A 14,831-nucleotide genomic window follows, 5' to 3' on the forward strand; every position below is an offset into this window, starting at 1 on the left:
ATTTCATGCAAAGGGTTTTAAGCATCTGTATTATAAACTTACTTCTATGCCTTGTACCCAGTTCAGCAGAAACCAGAGAAGTCCTGTCTGGGGACCCCATCATTATCCGGGAGACCCGCCGCCAGCGGCCTGCCTTCGTTTACCCACATCCCCCTGGAACGGATATCTGTTTGGGGTACCACAGTCTTTCCTATAGAACTATGGCCAAATATCCATGAATGTTGCTAATTCTGGGACCTAACTCCTGGAATCTACCTGCAGGGCTGGAATTTAGCCTAACTGCATATGAAGAAATGACATTTTAAACCATTTTAAAAATACCTTAAAAATTTCCTGTGTAGCAGGATTTGATAGGCTTAACAACATGACAGGTAAGAACTTTCTCTCTTTCTAGTCCCCGAACGCCCCACGCCGGGAAGGCTGAAGCGGAACGGGACCCTGGAGGAAGGAGAGCCAGGGGACCTGGGTGCCCCTCGGGGCTCGCAGGCGCTCGGCCCCGCGCTGCTTTCGAGAGCAGCTCAGCCCTCGCTTCCTGGACGGTGGGGCCAGCGGCTGGGGAAGCTTCTGGGGCGCGCGCGGGGAGGCGGCGCAGCGCTGCACCTGCCCTGCCCCGGACACAGCCCCGGGGCGAGGCTCCAGGGACCACCCCGAGTCAATATTGGGATTTTTAATAAACCAAGGAATGGGATTTTAATTATTTAAAACCCAGTTCCTCTGGGCCGGATGCTGTTGGGATGGTCCTAGTCACACAATATTAAAGAGACCCATCACTAAGAGGACGAGAAAAGCGTCCGAGACAAGCGTCCGAGACATCCGTTGCAATTACGAATGAACCAGAGACTTGGTAGCACAGGGCATTGATTGCTGGTGCCCAGCCGGACCCTCCTCCCCTCTCCCCATTCCTCCCCCCACCCCCACCCCCACCCGAGGCAGGCTCCGGCGGCGGCCGGGACCTCGCGTCCCTGCATCGTGGCCCGGGCTGCATTTTTCATGAGCCCGGGGTGAACAGGTGCGAAGTGCGCTGGGAGCATCCGGCCGACGGCCAGGAGCGGGGAACATGGAGAGCGAGCGCGACATGTACCGCCAGTTCCAGGACTGGTGCCTCAGGACTTACGGGGACTCAGGCAAGACCAAGACGGTGACCCGTAAAAAATACGAGCGGATCGTCCAGCTCCTCAACGGCTCCGAGTCGAGCTCCACGGACAACGCCAAATTTAAATTCTGGGTCAAATCGAAGGGCTTCCAGCTGGGCCAGCCGGACGAGGTCCGCGGGGGCGGCGGCTGCGCCAAGCAAGTGCTTTACGTGCCGGTCAAGACCACGGTGAGTGACTCGCCTTCCTCTGTTATTTGTCTGCGGGAGCAGCCGGCGGGGAGGGGAGAGAGAGGGGGGAGAAGGGGGAGCCGTGAGCCACCGTTGGCTCGTGTGCCCCCCACCTTTCTCAACCCCCTCCCCAAGTCGTCCCCCCTCGCCTTAGCCGGGCGCGTTTCCCCCACGGTGGAGTCTTTGTGGTCCTTTATTTTAAAGCGGCAGCGCACCTCCAGAGCTCGCCGCCCTCCTAGCCTCCGGGCTCCTGAACCCGCTCCTGGAGCTTCCATCCCCGCGTCGGGCGGCCTCCCGCGTCCTCGGGTTGGGCCATTGTCCCATGTCCTTCGCTGGGCGCCTGGCGTGTGTCCCGCTTTCGCCACCGAGCATAAGGGCCACGCAGGAACCCCAGACGCACGCTCCGATAATAGACGATTCTGATCGATCGTCTACAGTGTCTCCTAATTGGCACAAAGCCCGATTGTGGCGCTGGTCGGAGATGTGGGGTTCCCCCCCTCCCACCCCCCGGACACTATCGGGTTTTATTGTTAGACCGCCGCCTGGGAGACACCGGGCTATCCCATCGCCTTGATCACTCCCAGAGATCTTGCCACGACTATTTAGATTGTAGATAAGGTCCTGGGGATTCCTCCTCCCCGCCCCCCATTCCCTTCCTCACTTCCCCCTTTCACAAATAAAGCCGCAGCTACACGATGAACAACAAAGAGACATGGGTTTCAGCGCAATCAAATGGTGTATGTATTTGTCCCCCGTTCTGGGATAGCTCTAGTCTCACGGCCACAAAGCTCCCAGCCCAGGCGCAGCAAGGTACTGGGCACTGAGAACCCAGTGTATCTCAGCCTGTCAGGGCAGAAGCCTGTGAGGTCGGGGAGCGGCGGCAGCATCAATTTCCTTTTTAAGAAGATGGGAACTGTGGGCTACAAGTAGGATTGCAGATCAGATCCGTAAGACCTCTTTCTTCGTCATGCTACGGTGGGTACTCGCCTGGAGTAGGGGTGGGGGAGGGTATTTGGCATCCTTTGCATTTTTGCCTGGCTTTGAGGTTTCTTGAGCATTTGCTCCTTTTCCTAACCCCCCACCCCCACCCCATACTGGCAACTGTTTCCCCGAGCAGTATTCCTGGAGGATGCTAGAAAGGAGATGTCTTGCAAGCTATTCTTCTGTCTCAAACGGAGGTATATTAAATTGGAAATATGTGCATGAAAGGTTTTTCAGAGGACTATTTGGAGGACTCTTTCAGGTTTGGAAAATAGTTAATGGTTTCCCGAGATTAATCAGGGATAGTTGTTTGAAGGAAGTATATTTCTTTTGGAATTTATCTGGAAAATGGGAAAAGGAAATAAGGGTGAAATAGAAACCCACATAAAAGTTCTGCTTTTTTTTTTTTTTAAGTACTATTGTTGGAATTTTCTAGGAGGTAGGTCTATAAACACAGCCTTCCCTTTTAATGTGGCATTGCTAAAGACAATGGTGAGATCACTGTCTTTCTTTACTAAATAATGAGGACTAGATGCCTATGGATTAGAACTGAGGTTTATTTACATCTGGATGAGCCAGAAGTCTGTTGTGGAGAATGAAGTGCTTTGATTCATTTGTATCGGAAGTAACTTAACCTGATTTTTTAAAAATAACTTGTTAGACAAAGTAGATTAGAATTCAGAACATAAGGATGTATTTTCTTTTGGGCACCACTGGGTTAACTGAATAAATAAAGTAGTCATTTAAGGTATATTTACCTAATTATTATTAAATAATATTTTATATGTTTTTCAAAACAATTGCTAGCTGGGAAGTTTGTTTTTCATTCCTTTTATATTAAAATCAGGTTCCTCTGTTTATCTGTCAGACAGCTTCACTTGTATATATTGGTCCAGTTTATACTTGCAGGGGTTTGTTTACATCTACTATGTGTATAAACAGATGTGCCCTTTTAAAACATTAATTAAAAATTCTAAATAACATAAATTGTGTAACAGCTATAGAGACACTAAGAGAAATATGGATGCCTAGTAATTCAGACCAGAATTCGCATGTTCAGATACCCATATTTTCATTCAAAAATTTATGCAGACTTGTTAAAGAACTATTGCTAAGACATCCATCGTAGAATAACAACTCCAGCGTTAACAATAAAGTAACACGTTTCCCTTTTCAGTAAAGATTCCATATATTTATGGGAGAATATGTAATTCATCAGGTGGTGTTCTTAGATAGTGGTTTCCATGTAGTATTTAAGAGATTTGCTCTTCATTCAAGCCTGTTTTGAAATGTTGAAGAGGTTTTTAATTCATGAACTCTTCTGTTGCTCTTTATGAAAATTTTCTGCTGCTCCTTACATAGAATTATAGGCTCCGCCTTCCCTGAAAGACAGCCAATCATCATTTCAACAAGTTAAAAAATAAATAAAAGGTTCCCCTTTTATCATGTGTTTCTCCGCATCTCAAATGATCTCTTCCTTAAAAATAAGCTTTTCTTTATAATAGCGGGAGTACAATCCACCAGAAAGACAAGAAACATATTTTTATGTCAAAGGCGTATCTTGGTTGAAATAAAGTACTGTATTTGGTATTTTCAAGTAGACTGAGAATCATTCTAGCTGTCTGAGGTTTGAGGGTTTGCGGCTGGCTCTGCTGTCAGTGAGAGAGATTTGCGCCTGACGTTGCAGTGACCCACTGCTGCTGGTAATTAGACATCATTACTACCTTGAAAAGGGACAGAGAGAAGGCAAGAGGACAGGCTGGGGCTAATTAACTGCTAGTGTTTAATGAAAGAAAGAGAGACTGATAGCAACTGGGAGGTCGTAGCAGAACAGAGTAGACACACCACATAGACTTAATTGAAACAGACTATCTTCCAGTTTGAAAGAAGCTTGGTTCTCCCTCTTATTTTCTTAAAATGACAGCGGTAGGGTTCCAAATACTCTTTCCCCTAAAATCTGAATTTAATTGATGACAAAATCAAGAAAGTGACAACTGAACTTAAAATGAAAATGTAGAATACTAGAAAAGATAAACATGCCCCTTAATATTTGTCCTGGCCATGCCTAAAGCTGAGGGGACATATCTCTCACTGCTTAAATGACTCTGTGGCTGAGTAGATACTGTTTGGTCACCAAGCAACAACATCCCGCAACTCAGCCATTTTAGGTCTAGAGTAGGATCTGCCTGTGCGCCTGCATGCACACGCACGCACGTGTGTATACACACATGTGCAGTTTGTTGAGCATCGCATCTAAGTTTTGTTCACACTACCACCATTATTTTTATGTGTTCTCTCATTAAAGATGTCAGAAACTTTAAGGGATGAAGTAATGAATAACTTAAAACAGTTCTGAAAAAGATACAGATGTCTGACATTGATTATAAGAAATGTTTCATCAGTGATCATTTTAAATTAGCATCACTATGGTTACTCTCTTTTACATTTTTAATAGTTTCAGTTTAGTTTGTTTTTAGAAGCTTTTCATCCTGATTGGCATTTTGCTTTTAGCCACAATTAGCTGAAACATCACACTTGTGACTCAAACTACCAAAACACATTATATATACCACTTGATATTATGAAAGGTAAACTTAGGAAATAACCAGAAAAATCATTAAACCTTTGTAGTAGTATTAGATTAATGCATTACTGTGTATTTTTTAAAGGCCCACTGCACTGTACAAAACATTAGGAAATTTGGCAAACTCACGTTTTTGTTTTTCAGTCTTAAGCAAACAAGGCAATGAATATCCAATTATGCGAGTAATGCTTTTCTTGACCTGTATATGTAGGAATGGACATTTAGGTCCAATTTTTGCCTTTTGTGTATTTCTTCTTTATATTTATTCCACCAGGGAACATAAAATGAATTTTCATCCAGAAAGGAAAATATATTATCTTTAGTTATATCTCTTAAAAATGATGATTTATTCAGTTCTGCAATCTGTAGCCTCAGATTTCATATTGTTCTTGCTGTGTATACTAATTGATTACTATATAGTGATTAGAATGAATATTCATGGACTGGTTTATAAACAGTTACTGTTTTTTTAGTTCTCTGACTATGGTTTTGGTTACAAATTTCTCTCTGCTCTATCAAGAGTGAAGGAAATAATGTCTCATAAAGAGTCTCTATACATTTCTACAGGGCCTAACTTCATGCCTGAGGCACATACCATGTATATTAGGCCATGATCTGAAATTTGCTACAGAAATTCCAGAAAAACAAAACTGAGGAACCATGCTAGCCACACATCAGGACACGTTATATCTCTGACACAGGCAAATCATGATAATAGTAATTAAGATGTAAACAAAGTTTTGTTTATCTCTTATACTTTTTTTTTTTTTAAAGATTTTATTTATTTATTTGACAGAGAGAGACACAGCGAGAGGGGGAACACAAGCAGGGGGAGTGGGAGAAGCAGGCTTCCCGCAGAGCAGGGAGCCCGATGGGGGGCTCGATCCCAGGACCCTGGAATCATGACCTGAGCCAAAGGCAGACGCTTAACGACTGAGCCACCCAGATGCCCCTCTCCTATACTTTCAAGACGGGCATTGCTGCAGATAACCAATGCATTTTTTCCCCCTCTTCATTGAGGTATTTTGAAGAGCTCTGTAATATAGGTCTTTGGGGATCAAATAGATCCCAAGTATGAGTCTCAGCAACGTGGCTTATAAGCGGACTTTAGTGGTTCCTTGAGAATTGTTGTGAGGAATAACTCATCTATGGCAAAACCCTAGTACACGGCCAATTACAGCTGTCAAGAATAGTGGATATATCCTTACAAGGGGCTGATATGGCCTGAGTATTTAGGGACAAGGGGCTTGTAGAGATAACTCCCCTGAATTTATGGAGGAAATCAGACCCTGTTAATATTTGAAGACTAGCCCATACATTTCCTAAGATACCAGTTCTTGATTTTTCCATTGGTTCTTCCTTGTTTTGTTAATAAGCATACTGGGGGGCAGGCAGGGCAAGATTCAGCACTCATTTATATTACATCAATACACCTCCTGAACCAGCTGAGATCCTGCTTCTCAAGATTTTACACTCGAGACTTTGTGCATAGGATAAAGGAAATATCAAAAAGCAAATACAGGGATGTAGCAGCAGAACTTCTGAGAGTTCCAATCCCATGTCAAGACTATAAAGATCTCTCACTAATAGCTGTTGTATTTGCTAAGACTTCTTATAACTAACTGGGAATGATTAAAGTGAATCTACAAAGTTTTAGGTTACATTTGTTTTGATAGTCCTGGGATAACAGGATAAAATAAACTTCATGGACAGCATAGATGGCAGGAAACATGACATAGTGGGCAGGGTACGGATTCTAGAGCAAGATTTGAATCCTGGATTTGCCATTTACGATAACTGTAAGTAAGGGGAAATTTCTTAACTAAAGACACAGTTTCCTCTTTGTAAATGCCACTAATTAATACTTGCCTAACTAGTTTGGATAAGAATAAGAATTCATAAGTATATAGTGTATGTAGTATCTGTCTGGCATGTAGTAAATGCTAAAAAACATAGAAGCTGTTCTAAGTATTATTAAGAAAACAAGGATACCATGATGTAATTATAATTAGGTATATGTTATAAACTCAAGATCACACTGCCACAAGGAGTTAAAATACATCTTTATGAATATGTATGTTATTCAGATATTTATTTTTTTAGAAACTAAAAATGACTATTTGGTAAAAGTGATACGTTTTCATTATTTAAAAAAATCTAAGTGAAAAGGAAAGAAATTTTGTTATATTAAATCCCCCATCCAGATTTAACCACCATTAGCTAATTATGAGCATCATTATAGATGTCTGTCTAAACATACATACCAAAACAAGATTAGATATAGTGATTGATTGATATAATGATTGATATGGACAGGAAGAAATAATTTTCCAAAACTGGGATGGTAATTATATGCTAATTTAAGTAAGAAGCATAAAACATAATATTATCAAAATGAAACAAAAGAAACAGAAAAACATGCAATTCAAAAAATTGCTAATACATAAATACTTCTCAGAGGTATTTATTCCTGAAGTTAATAGAAAAGATTAAGAAAAACATTAAGAGATTGAATTACATTCATTTTTTTTTTCAACTACAGATTTCAGTTTCATTCTTATCATTGACTTTCTCCAAAGGTAGATGAGGAATAAGCCTATTTCACTTCTTTTTTTTTTTTTTAAAGATTTTATTTATTTGACAGAGGGAGACACAGTGAGAGAGGGAACACAAGCAGGAGGGAGTAGGAGAGGGAGAAGCAGGCTCCCCGATGAGCAGGGAGCCCGATGCGGGGCTTGATCCCAGGACCCTGGGATCATGACCTGAGCCGAAGGCAGACGCTTAACTGACTGAGCAACCCAGGCGCCCCGAGCCTATTTCACTTCTCACTGTTTTGTACTCCCTGCTTATGTTAGGTTTATTATAATTATGTATTTTATTGTGTTATGTTCATTATATCATCTTATATACTATAATTGTTTTTATTGTCAAGGTTTTATAATGGTATATAATTTGGTTCTCAGGACTGTTTTTCTTTTGGTGTATTTAAATGCTTATACATTCTTCTACCTGTTTTTTTTTTTTTTTTCCTGAATTCTTTGATTTGATTCATCCCTTGGCTACAATTCCTGGTCATTTTTTTCTAAAGAAAGATTATGTGTTCCATTCTTTGAGGTTTGTATGCAATTAAAAATATTTGTCCTTAGCCTTTATAACTAAAGAACAACTTAACTAGGTGTAATTTCTTTATTTTCCTCTTTCTACCAGAACATTGTTGATAATGTGGTTGCTCTGTAGAATTCTGAGGCAAACCTGTTTTTCCAAATTTCATGGATTGTTTGCTTCTTTATCCTTGAAATGAAATAATGTCACTGAGATATGTTTTGAATTCCTTTTCTCACTGAGTAATTGCATTTATGTCCGTGGCTTCAGTTGTGACTATGTTATGGCGACTTAATGCCTGTTTTGTGAGGTTCACATCTGTATTTTACAATTTCTACTGGACGTTTCTACCAGGATATCCCAAAGCACCTCAAACTGAACATAACCCAAAATGACTATTTCTTCTCTCCATTTCTTCATCCTGGGTCTTCCCAGCTGACACCTTTTTTTTTTTCTTTTGTATTGTCATTTTTAATAATTATACTGAAATATATCCTAGTATGAGACTGAATCCAGCTAAGCATTAAAACAGTGAACCAAATGAAATATTTGGTTCTCAGAATAAATGACTGTTCATAGATCATTTATTATAATTTCAGGGTGGCAAACAAATTAAAATGATTTGAAACTATGTAATATTTTGAAAGACTTGGAGAAAGTTATTAGCACTATACATTGGAAGAGGAACAGGAAAAAAAAGGTAAATTCAATACAATTTTATAAGTAGAATTTCCATAAGCTAATACAGTAAAGTTTTATGAAAAAGGAACATTTACTGATTGGCCTTTCTATTTTATTACTGAGTGTAACATTTAACATTACACTGTGAATTTAGAGAACAGCAGAAACATGACAAATAGTACATTTTCTCCACTTAAAAAGTTACCTGTATTTCTTGCCTTTGTTTAGAAATTGAAAACACTAAAATAATAGCTTGTCCATGAATCATCCAACGGGCACTCTGAAAAATTTAGAGGCTCTTCTTTACAATAATATTCCTGGGAATATATGCCTTTCTTTTCCTGCTCCCTATCTACATTTCATAAGAGTCATTTTGCCATTTATGTCCATTATTTGGTGTACAGCATATGCTACTTTACAAAAATAGTACTGAATAAATGAAAGCATGAATTTATGTTGTAATCTCTATTCTTTAAGGATTATCTTTTTAAAAATTGAATTATAATTGACAGATAATATTGTATTAGTTTCAGATACACAACAAAATGATCTGATATTTATGTACATTATAAAATGAACACCACAATGTCTAGTTACCATCTATCAATATATAAAGTTGTTACAGTATTATTGACTGTATCCCCTATGCTGTATGTTACATTCCCATGTATTATTTATTTTATAATTGGAAAATTGTACCTCTTAATCCCCTTGTTCTTTTTGTCCATCTTCCCATCTCCCTCTCCTCTGCCTACCATCAGTTTGTTTTCTGTATTTGAGTCTATTTCTGTTTTGTTTCTTCATCAGTTTCTTGGGTTCCACACATAAGTGAAGTCATATAGTATTTGTCTTTTTCTGTCTGATGTATTTCACTTAGCATAATATCTTCTAGGTCTGTCCATGTAGATGCAAAAGGCAAGATTTATTCTTTATGAGTTATATTACATACACACACACACACACACACACACACACCACATCTTCTTTACCCATTTATCTATCAGTGGGCAGTCAGGTTGTTTCCATTCCTTGGCTATTGTAGATAATGCTAATGCTGCAATGAACATGGGGGGGCATATATCTTTTCAAATTAGTGTTTGGGTTTTTTTTTTTTTCATAAAGTGGAATTGCTAGATTCTATGGTATTTCTATTTTTAATTTTTTGAGGAACATCCATACTCTTTTCCATTGTGGGTGCACCAACTGACATTTCTACCAACAGCACATGAGGGTTCCCATTTCTCCACATCCTTGACAACACTTGTTATTTCTTGTTTTTTGACATTAGCCATTCCAACAGGTGTGAGGTGATATTTCATTGTGGTTTTGATTTATTAGTTACCTGATGGTTTTTTAAAAGTATTTTATTTATTTGAGGGGGGAGGGCAGAGGGAGAGAGAGAGAGAAACAGACTCTTCTTTGACCAGGGAGCCCAAATGCGGGGCTCAATCCTAGGACCCTGAGATCATGATCTTAGCCGAAGGCAGACGTTTAACCAACTGAGCCACCCAGGCTCCCCTCCCTGATGATTTTTAATTGGATTTTGTTTTTTTTTAATATTGAGTTTTGTCAACTCCATATATTTTAGATGTCAACTGGTTATCAGATATGTCATTTGCAAATATCTTTTCCCATTCATTAGATTGCCTTTTTGTTTTGTTGATGGTTTCCTTTGCCGTTGAAAGGCTTTTTAGTTTGATATAGTCTCATTTGTTTGTTTTTCTGTTGTAAAAAGTAAATGTCAGAGAGCTTACTGACTTTGTTTTCTTCTAGGAGTTTTCTGATTTCAGGTCTTATATTTAAGTCTTTAATCCATTTTGAATTTATTCCTGTGGATGGTGTAAGAAAGTGGTCCACTTTCATTCTTTTGCATGTGGCTGTCCAGTTTTCCCAACACCATTTATTGAAGAGACCGTCTTTTCCCCGTTGTATATTCTTGTCTCCTTTGTTGTAGATTAATTGACCATATAAGCATGGATTCCTTTCTGGGCTTTCAATCCTGTTCCAATGATCTATGTGTCTTGTTTTGGTGCCAGTGTCATCTGTTTGGATGATTGTAGTTTTGCAGTATAGTTTCAAATCCAGGAGAGTGATACCTCCAGCCTGCTTTCTTTTTCTCAAGATTGCTTAAGCTCTTCAGTCTTTCCTGGTTCCATACAAATTTTAGGACTATTTATTTTAGTTTTTTGAAACAGGCCATTGGTATTTTGATAAGGATTGCTTTGAATCTGTAGATTTCTTTGGGTAGTATGGACATCTTAATAATATTAATTCTTTCAATCCACGAGCGTGGAATATCCTTTCATTTGTCTGTGTCATCTTCAATTCATTTTACTGATGTCTTGTAGTTTTCAGAATACAGATCTTTCACCTCTTTGGGTTAAATTTATTTGTAGGTATTTTCTTCTTTTTGATGCAATTGTAAATGGGATTGTTATCTTAATCTCTTTCTGTTTGTTATTAGTGTATAGAAACACAACAGATTTCTCTATATGGAATTTTTTATCCTGCACTGTTCTGAATTCATTTATTAGTTATAATTGTTTTGGGGTGGAAGCTTTAGGGTTTCCAGTATATAGTACCATATTATCTACAAATATTGACAGCTTTACTTCTTTTTTTTCTCATTTGGATGTCTTTTATTTATTTTTCTCACCTAATTACTATGGCTAGGACTTCCAGTACTATGTTGAATAAAAGTGGTGAGGGTGGGCATTCTTTTCTTGTTCCTGATCGTAGAGGAAAAGCTTTTAGCTTTTCACCATTGAGTATGTTTTTAGCTGTGTGTTTGTCAACTATGAGCTTTATTATGTTGAGGTATATTCCCTCCTTGCCTACTTTGTTGAGAATTTTTATCACAAATGGATGTTGAATTTTGACAAATGCTTTTTTTGCATCTTTGAGATAATCGTATGATTTTTAGCCTTCATTTTGTTAATATGGTGTATCACGTTGATTGATTTGCAGGTTTGGACTATCCTGGCATCCCTGGAATAAATCCCATTTGATCATGGTATATGGTCCTTTAAATGTATTGTTGGATTTGGTTTGCTAATAGTTTGTTGAAGATTTTTGTGTCTATCCTCATCAGGAATATTGGCCTATAATTTTTTTTGTAGTGTCTGTCTGGTTTGTATAATAGGGTAATGCTGGCCTTTTAGAATGAGCTTGCAAGCATTCCTTCCTCTTTTATTTTTTGGAGTTTGACAAGGATAGGTATTAGCTCTTCTTTAAGTGTTTGGTAGAATTCACCTCTGAAGCTCTCTGGTCTTAGACTTCTGTTCTTTGGGAGTTTTGTGATTACTGATTCAATTTCATTACAAGTAACCAGTCTGTGGAGATTTTCTTTTTTTTTTTTTTTTTAAGATTTTTATTTATTTATTGAGAGAGAGAAAGAATGATAGAGAGAGACCATGAGAGGGAGGAGGGTCAGAGGGACAAGCAGACTCCCCGCTGAGCAGGGAGCCCCATGCGGGACTCAATCCTGGGACTCCAGGATCATGACCTGAGCCGAAGGCAGTCGCTTAACCAACTGAGCCACCCAGGCACCCCGAGATTTTCTATTTCTATTTCTTCACTGATTCATCTTGAAGAAGTGTATGTTTCTAGGCATTTATTAATTTCTTCTGGGTTTTCCAGTTTTTTGTTGTATAATTATTCGTAGTAGTCGTTTTTATAATTCTTTGTATTTCTGTGGTATTTGTTGTAACTCCTCCCTTTCATTTCTGATTTTATTTGGCCCCTCTCTTTTTTTCTTGATGAGTCTTACTGTATGTTTATTAATTTGTTTATCTTTTCTTATTTTTTAAAAATTTCCTTTTTCTGTGGATGGCAACACAATTTGCCCATCTATCCAAGGCAAAAATCCTTGTGACATTTTTGATTTCCCCCTTTTCTTCCCCTTTATGGTCAACACTCAATGGAATACTGTTGATTCTATGAAGTTAATATGTCTGGAATCCATCATATTCTTACCATACCATACTAAGCAATATGACCATTGCATGACAATTTCATAATTTTCCCAAAAGCTTTGAAGGAGGGGATTTGATTTCCACTGCTTGAAGATGCATCTTCGGTGCTCAGTATTAATGCAATAAATGAAAAACTTCCCAGCCTGACATCACATGATAGGCCCTTCTTATTAACTACCATACAATAGCTATATATATCGGGAAATCTTTTTTTCACAAAATGTAATTAATTAATTTAAATTATTGTAAAAAACACATAATATAAAGTTAATCATCTTAACCATTTTTAAATATACAGTTGAATAGTATTAAGTATAGACATATTGTTATACAATAGATGTCCAGAACCTTTTTATATTGCAAAACTGAAACTGTACTCATTAAAAAACAATTTTCACCCTTTCCCCTTTTCCTCCAGTGCCTGGTAACCACCATTGTACTTTCTGTTTCTATGTATATGACTACATTAGATACCTCATATAACTGGAGTCCTATAGTATTTGACTTCTTGTGATTGACTTATTTCAGTTAGCATAATGTCCTCAAGATTCATCCATGGTATAGTGTAGGACAGAATTTCCTTCCTTTTTAAAGCTAAATAATATACCATTATATGTATGTAGTACATTTTGTTTATCTACTCATCTGTTGATGGACCTTTGGGTTCCTTCAGCCTCCTGGCTATTGTAAATAGTGCTGCTATGAACATGGGTGTGCAAATATTCCTCAAGACCCTCGTTTCAGTTCATACACACACACACACACACACACAAGTGGGATTGCTGGATTAGTTCTATTTTTAGTTTTTTTGAGGAACTGCCATGCTATTTTCCAAAGCAGTTGCACCATTTTATAGTGCAACCAACAGTGCACACAAGAGTAAGCACTCTTTAAGAAACTGGTGTCTTTGCTCCTCATCTTGACCTCTTCAATGAACATACTTCTTCCTAAGGCAATTGCAAGTATTGAATATAACAAAGTTAGTAACAATACTAATGCCTTAAATTTATCAAGTTCTTACTAGAGGTTAAAGATTGGGCTAATCACTTTAAAGGAAAGATCACCTTTAATGTTCAAAACAGCCCTATGGTTATTAATGCTTTTTATTACACACTTGAGAAAATTGTGGTTTAAGTTAAGGTGACTTTCTGAAGGCACAGAACTTCAGAGTGTTAGAGTTCAGATGGAAACCATTTCAGTTGGATTCCAAAGTCCTTAATTTGATCTCCAGACTTAAAATAACACACTCCAATTGTTAACAAAAATGAACATGAAATTATATATATATAAAATATATACAATAAATTAATAGATATACTACTGTATTAATAATTAACACATTTTTTAAAATATTCAAAAATATAAACATACAGAGCTGAGATTAAAATACATATAAATTTTAATATTTTCTTCTTCACCTCAGTAGGTCATCTCATACATATCCTGGGATGTGCATATACCAGTTGGAGATAATTACTCTAATCCATAGTACAATTTTGCCTCACAGTAGAACATTGTGTTTAAGACCTTACACTTCAGCTAAAATATCACTTTTTTATTAAAGAGGGTGTACTCTGTACTCAACCAACACAACATTAAAATAGTATCTTAGCTCTACAAACCCTTGACATCCATAAAACAATGATATGTTTGATGTTGATATGACGGGAGATGTTGATATCAAAGGCATATTCAGGGGGTGGTGCACAGTCAAGAATAGCTAAAGTATAGGGTATGGTGAAAGGTGAAGGTGGAAAAGTAGGCTGGGGCTAAAGTAAACATTATAAGATGACTTGATTCATATTCCTTTTAAGAGACTTTAAATTTGTTAAAGTCATGAATTTAACAAATTGCCATGTTAAAATGTTTGGACTTCATTCCGTAGGGAATGACAGCTACCAAAAGTGTTTGAACAGGGATGTCATTATTTAGGTCTTACAGGTAGAGACTTGATGTCTCATAGTGGTTTATATCGCAGAATATAAATCAGATGAGTAAACTAGAAGCTAAACAGGTCCTTTAACTCAATATATTGTTTTAAATATTATAATTACAGATATTACAGAGGCATTAAATTCAAATTATCAAGCAATAAATCAATAAAATTCAGTAGCTTGATGTTATAATTGAATTATGTATGTTTGAATCATGCTGTATAAATCTCAGACTTTAAGTCCAATAAAATGTT

At 38.0% G+C, this 14,831-nt stretch overlaps 1 protein-coding gene across 3 annotated transcripts in view; it reads left to right on the top strand.

Annotated features, from left to right (window-relative positions):
• Positions 1-724: 724 nt before the first annotated feature.
• The window catches only part of NOL4 (nucleolar protein 4), a 413,857-nt gene continuing 399,750 nt past the window's right edge, over positions 725-14,831 (top strand). For all 3 annotated transcript variants that reach the window (XM_034995876.1, XM_034995877.1, XM_034995878.1), the window contains exon 1: positions 725-1,321. In XM_034995876.1, the coding sequence (XP_034851767.1) occupies positions 1,058-1,321 (264 nt within the window). In that variant the 5' untranslated portion in view covers positions 725-1,057. The remainder of the gene's footprint in view (positions 1,322-14,831) is intronic.

Source organism: Mirounga leonina, unplaced genomic scaffold (genome assembly GCF_011800145.1).
Source record: "Mirounga leonina isolate KUSES-001 unplaced genomic scaffold, KU_Mleo_1.0 Mir_93, whole genome shotgun sequence".
In the NCBI taxonomy this organism is placed as follows: Eukaryota; Metazoa; Chordata; class Mammalia; order Carnivora; family Phocidae; genus Mirounga; species Mirounga leonina.